General features: G+C 45.8%; 1 protein-coding gene across 1 annotated transcript; it reads left to right on the top strand.

Moving 5' to 3' along the window:
- The first annotated feature begins 3,527 nt into the window (after positions 1-3,527).
- LOC106741675 (major royal jelly protein 1-like) lies at positions 3,528-5,902 on the top strand. Its single transcript, XM_014613910.1, has 3 exons — positions 3,528-4,040; positions 4,585-4,997; positions 5,399-5,902. Exons 1-3 carry the CDS (start codon positions 3,693-3,695, stop codon positions 5,883-5,885), a joined length of 1,248 nt encoding a protein of 415 aa, XP_014469396.1. The 5' UTR covers positions 3,528-3,692; the 3' UTR covers positions 5,886-5,902.
- Positions 5,903-6,574: the final 672 nt, after the last annotated feature.

The following is a 6,574-nucleotide window of genomic DNA, read 5'->3' on the forward strand; positions in this document are numbered from 1 at the left end:
ATCTCGGCCGCGAAAAGTTCGCCCCGGACGAAATATTTGCGCGCCGGAACGTAAGCTCGTTTTCCCCCTGGAAACTGTAATTGACGTTAATCTCGTTCCCACGTCGGAGTAATGAGCCGGGCTATTTATACGTGTACTCTCTTTCGCCGAACTTTGTTGCACTTCTACGACGGCGAAGGCGTTTACGGCTGCCGTTCAATCGGCAGTTTCCGCGACTCTCGGGCGCACGGCGCTTTTCATTCCACTAAGTCGTCGTTCGCTGTTTTGATTTAAGTAGAACTCCTTCTAGTAAGGACGTCACGTCCGGTAGGTCCAATGGACGTGCTCGAGTGGATTGGCCAGCCGCTGGTGAGACAACGACGACGTCTACGATGACGACGACGACGACAGGGACGGAAGCGAGAGAAAGGGCGAGAGATAGAGAGGAGAGCCTCATGCGCGCGCGTCTTCTCCCTCCCTCCCCCCCTCTCTCTCTCTCTCTCTCGATGCTCTCCTCTCAAACTATTTATTCCGGCACAAATCGCATTACCAACTTCAACTGCAAAATTGACTTCGTCCAACTTTTACGGCGCCTCCGCCCTTACGCCCCTTCGACGCCACCCGCACGGTCAGAACTTCGACTTGTACGAGGGTTTACCAAACTCAGTTTAAGAAGAAGAAGAACTGTTTCAGCCAGAGAGAGAGAGAGGGGGACGCATCTTGCGGGACTTTCTCTTCTCCCTCGTCGATATAAAATCGCGCGACGCGAGCTTCCGGCGGAATGGCAGTTCGGAAGTTCGAGCCGTCAAGAATAACGAACGGTATCATAGTCGTAACTCGTTATACGTTGTTCTTGCATCCTCCCCTCCCTCAAGCTCCACACCTCCGCCCCTTACCTCCTCCGCAATTGAAACGTAACAAACGAGTCCGCGCCTTTGTCCGGGCCGAGAGATCTCTCTTTGCTAATCTATTCTTCGCTTACAAATCGGTTCTTTCTCTTCCCGAGTCCGCGGCGCTGCCGTTCTAAATATTCATTCTGCTTGGAATTCATTAACAAGTTTCTCCGCGTTTACGCGCGATACACTTTTCGTGAAATTCCCCGCGTTTAATGCGCAGCCTTAATAGCGCCCCCATTCTTCGCGCTAGGTGGAAACGTTATGATTACTAACGTTGAAAAACAGTTATTACGTCGTTTACGAGCTCGCGCTCGGCAGGTGGAGTAGTTACCATAGACGATCTAATTGGCGCGGGCCGACTGTCCGCCCGCGCTTTCTCCTTCCTCTCACGGTTTCATGCTCGAAGCAATTCCGTCCGATTTCGTGGGTGCGCGAGTTCTCCCCGCGAGTATTCGCCGCGGTCTCGGCGGCCTCGCGTCTAATCGGATATCCGGCGCAGCCACGGCAAATTCGACGGTATCATTGTCGGGTGCGCGGGCCCGTGATTAATCAAAACGATAAACTATTCCTTATTAATAAGCCCTAAAGCGGTTCGCGCCCGAAGAGTGAAGCTATAACTCACGAGCGAGCAGATACCTTCTGGGCTTCGCATTAAAATTGAAATTAGCCACCCATTTGTCTTCCCGTTTGGCTTAATCGTGACTAGCCAGGTGATTTATGGTTTTCACTTCTACCGGGCGAGTGTAGTTTCCCTTGCCGGATACGGCGCAACGCGTAATGCAATTCAAACCCGAAGTCGACGGAAAAAAAGTTTGGGCGCTGTGCGCGCGCGCGTTGGCTCGTTCGCGATGAAAAGCATACCGCTTATAGCCGTATTGCGTGATCGCGCTATAACAGCTGTTGGAAAATAGTTTCGCCCGACTCCGCGCAACTCCTTATTACATTCTAAACGCGCGGTCGTCCTGTGATATAATGTCATCGCGTTGTATCGCCTCATGCCGTGACACCGGCGCGCCCGTCGTCCGTATTCTCACGCCTCCATAAACTGTTTATTGCGCTTTAATTGGCATTAACTGTCGTGAACTTGGCGGCGCTCGATCCTACCTACGTTACGGTACGTATGTACCGGGAGTACGTTGTTACGTATGTACGTACGTACGCGGAATCGCAGTTAACACCAGGTTTTCCAGGCTCGGTCATGAATATGCAAGGAAACTTGCTCGGAGCGGGCGTAACATTGATCGATCGATAATAACAACGATGACTAATACACCGTGCGTATCGTGCATAAATATTCAAGCGGGCAAGGATGTAATAAATTAAGCGAATAATTAGCTTACAACAAAACGCATCGCGTTTAACGAGTGTGCGCTCTGCGTAATGCCAATGAGACCGTCATCGACTCGCGTATCAATCGTGAAGCTGCGAGAACGGATAACATTATTACACACGGAAGCATCGGTGCATTGTCTCGAAACGCGTATAAACTTCGGTTATGAAATTTACAGAAAATTTCGTTACGTAGGCGCGCGCGCTCGTAATAGCTTTCGCAACGCGTCCGAGGAAATGCAACAAAGGTTTCTGGTTCTATATCAGGTAGACGTGCACTGTTTACGAACACTTGCTCTAGTTTCCGATCACGCGGTGGCTAATGTGTGCGCCCAACCACATTCCGTATTTCATATTGATGCGCAACTTGATATCACCGGTTTGCCCAACAATCGGTATGCCGGACTGTTTAAATGGATGCGCATAAACGCAACATTTATGCGCTTATAAAATATTGTGCGTCCTAACCTCGGGCTATTAACATCGTGCATTAGAGATGCTGCATTTAATGGACGTGCTTAAGTTTTCCTCGATTCCCCATCGCCGCAACGTGAATTTCCATATCTTCCGATAAACGATTTAAAAACACACCGGCTGTATATTATTGAAAACATTCCCTGGAACGCGTTTGCCGTGACTATAAAAAATATTGAGTCAACCGAACAATTTGATGTGTTTACACAAATCTGATTTTATTACATTCATCGGAAATGAATTATTCATCAGCCAAGTAATTATTGTCGTTTGGGATCCTTCGATGGTATTTTATAGATATTATTAACTTTGATGTTTCTACTTAATATATGTGTATATATAATATGTGACGATCGGTTGAAAGTCGAACTGAATATCTCGCGATTGACCCGATATACTTTCAGGCTATACTTTTTTATTTAATTAACTATATTCGTGCGTATGATAATTTCGGCTGGGCTGGCAAACATTTCAGTTTCAAACGATAAGTTTACAAGATTCGAGAAATCGCTCGTTTTCATATCGAAGAGACATCGCGTGTTTTTTCATGAGATTTTCTATATTGCGCACATAAGCAGACCTTGTTCCGCTTTCTGAAGGATACATTATGTACACGGTCACTCGGTAGGAAGAAGCGAGGAGAGTGCTGTGAGTGAATTCCTTTTCATTTCCTGATTATCCAACGGTTCGTGTTACATGGTGGACCGCCTGGCGTGTATCCAGTTCAAGGTGAACCGCACTCTCCGTCACCATAAATAGTGAAATCGCGCGTCAGGGTATGGGGGCACATGACGTAGGGTGGAGTGGGGTCTGTCAGTGGCTGTCGAAAGAACCGATCTGCTGGGAATAACCGTGTTCCGCTCTGTAATGCAGTGGTTCCCCGATCGCGGACACGGTCGAGACCCTGACGGCCGAGAGGCTCGGCACAGCGAAAAACGCGTCGAGACGAATTAACGGTCAGTCGATCAGTGTCGCGCAGCAGCTCGTCGATGGCCTTTCGGCCGTGCACGCATCATGGAATTGATTCGGGCGCTCGTTCTGTTCTTTGGCCTCGTACGCTCGTCCCAACCGCAGCACCTCGAAGTGGTTTACCAGTGGAAATATCTGGATTGGGTTTGGCCGAATATACATCTGACAGGGAAAAACTATACGTTGGGCAATGCCTTCACGCAAGATGTGGATATCGACAGACAGGGCCGTGTATTCGTGACGAGTCCGCAGTGGTTGGAGGGTGTACCAATTAGTTTGTCTTTGGTGACTAAGGGACAAGGTCCCGGTGGTCGTTTGCTCGTGCCGTATCCCAATTGGACCTGGCACACACCGCACAATTGTGAGAGCATCATATCCGTTTACAGATTGGCGGTAATTTCACAGCTGATAACCAGTCTCATGTCCGATCGCAGCGGAAAAATGTCAGATGCTCGACGCTCGTACCGACATGTCGTCGTTCATACACGGAGAAAAATAATTTTGCTATTTCTAGCGAAACCATCGTTGCCACTGCATATTTGTTGCAACAGTGCCAGTGATAAAATTTACTTGACATAATCAAATTAGCGAATTATTTGCAATTAGAACAGTTTTATTGCCAGGATAGAAAATTTTTACCGAGCTAATACGTTTGTGGGATACGTTGATTTGCGAGAAAATAGTGTTTTCCCATATTTATTAATTTGTTTTTACAGTAGAATATATAAGTTTGTAGCAAAATATATCAAACGAATGGCAATTAGTGCTCTTAACAAGCTCGTTTCGCTGTCCACATAATAACTGACAGACTTTGTTATGCCATCAAATTATTTTTCCCCCTGTTTAACATTTCCCCGCTGTCGATTGGGTGTATAAGTCTTATTTCCTTTTCTTTCTAAACATATAGAATTGATGAGTTATGCGTAATAAAATTTAGATCGACGAGTGCAATCGTTTATGGGTGGTTGACAGCGGTAGGATGACGATGAAGTCAGTTTGCCCTGTGAAAATATTGATCTTTGATCTCGCCACGGATCAGCTAATCCATAAATACGTGGTGCCGGATGATCAAGTGTTGTACGGGAAGGCATCATTAGTTACGCCAATCGTCGATGTCGGAAAAACGTGTCTCGATACTTATCTCTACGTGGCGGACGTGGATCAAAATGGACTGGTGATTTATGACTTATATCGCGACCATTCCTGGCGAGTAAACAACACGCGTGGTAACGCTTTCGGACCGGATTTCGACGAGGATGCTATGAATATTACGATTGCCGGCGAGTGGTTCGATCTGACCGATGGTACTCTCGGCATGTCGCTGTCGCCGTTGGGCTATTTTAATCACAGGTATTCACGCTAATTAGTGCCGTTCTGAATTAATCAGCTCGTGAAAGTATAAATCAGGCAACGCACTCTTGTCCGACGGAAATGCAAATTGATCTCTCGCGTTGCTTTTTGCAGGCATATCGTGCAGTTCCGCCAGTGAAATTTCACAGAATTTAACGCGCTTTTATTCGCGCTTTTATTTATTTAATTTATTCGGCATAACAGGACGGAGTCGCTGTGTTTCTTTTTCCATTCATCCATGCTAATTAGGTGTGTTTTCGCGCTCGGAGACAGCGGAAAGTTTTCGCGATATATTCGATACGCGACCGGACAAGTCTCTCGACACGAGCGGCTATTGAGCAATCTAATTCGTAGAACGACTGAAAGTTATTCGCATCTGTCACGATGTTTACCACTTTCAGATATCTGTATTTCAACTCGCTCGCGAGTTACTATCAAAAATATGCGGACACCTTTTCGTTGGCGCGAAGCGAGTTCTGGGAGCCGGCGATATTTCAATCAAATTACAAGCGCGCGAGCCAAGCGGGCGTGCAGGCGACCTCTCGAAGAGGCGTAATATTTTTCCAATTGGTCCAATTAACTGCCATTGCCTGTTGGGACATCGGGAAACCATTTACTCCGGAGAACGTCGTGATAATAGCACAAGACGAGAAGACTCTGCAGTACGTGAGCGGCATTAAGGTGATCACAAATAGGGCCGGCGAAGAAGAATTGTGGTTCAATACCAACAGGCTCCAAAAGACGATAAACATGAGCCTGAGGCCGACAGAGACGAACTTCCGTATAATCAAAGGAAAGGTCGACGATATCATTCGCGGCACGAGGTGCGAATCGTCCGGTGTGAGGACACCGGTACCGGACAACTCTGTCTTCTGGCATCAAATATAACTCGCCAAGACTTTTTACGCCTTTTTTTACCTCATTCGAATAACCTCTGTTACGTTTCTATGCATTCGTATTCTCTCTGTTACGTTTCTATGTATTCGTATTCTCTAAGTGCAGTCAGTGTATTATCAATGTGGAGCAATCAATAGTCACTAGTGGTCATCAGTTATAAGTATAGTACTGCAAGTCAATAAAATTTCGCTGCAGAAATCCGTTAATAGCAACGAGTGTTCCCATCAAGGAAATTTAACTGTAGAAACAGTGGGAAAAGATATTATTTATTACTTACTATTTATTACTTCTTTTTTATTATCTTAAGATCACATGCTTCAAGTGTTGTTAATGATTTTATCTGAAATATTTTTATAATTATGTTTCATTGATTTAATTTATATCGTGAAACGTATGTTTATGAAAAATATGTTTATCCTGATGGGACTCGAATTCGAAACATGTGACTCTTCAATCTGCTACGATATGAACTACGTTAAATATATGGTTGAATATATATACGATATGTACAAGGTGTTGCAACAACATACGACCCTTTATACGACGGGTTGCCTGCCCAAAGGCGCGCGCGTCCAGATAACAATTTCGGATTTGTCGATATAGTCACTCGCGTATCTTTTTTTATTATGATAATTTGAATGATAATTAGGAACGCTATAACTTGGTTTGAAAGGTATGAC

This window comes from Dinoponera quadriceps, unplaced genomic scaffold (genome assembly GCF_001313825.1).
Source record: "Dinoponera quadriceps isolate SergipeBrazil2010 unplaced genomic scaffold, ASM131382v1 scaffold586, whole genome shotgun sequence".
NCBI classification, from domain to species: Eukaryota; Metazoa; Arthropoda; class Insecta; order Hymenoptera; family Formicidae; genus Dinoponera; species Dinoponera quadriceps.

Excerpts from the sequence above, each read along its gene's own strand:
- LOC106741675 (XM_014613910.1), top strand. The coding sequence starts at position 3,693 with ATGGAATTGATTCGGGCGCTCGTTCTGTTCTTTGGCCTCGTACGCTCG. Across the intron at positions 4,041-4,584 it reads TATCCGTTTACAGATTGGCG|ATCGACGAGTGCAATCGTTT; the intron begins GTAATTTCACAG and ends AATAAAATTTAG. Across the intron at positions 4,998-5,398 it reads TTGGGCTATTTTAATCACAG|ATATCTGTATTTCAACTCGC; the intron begins GTATTCACGCTA and ends TACCACTTTCAG.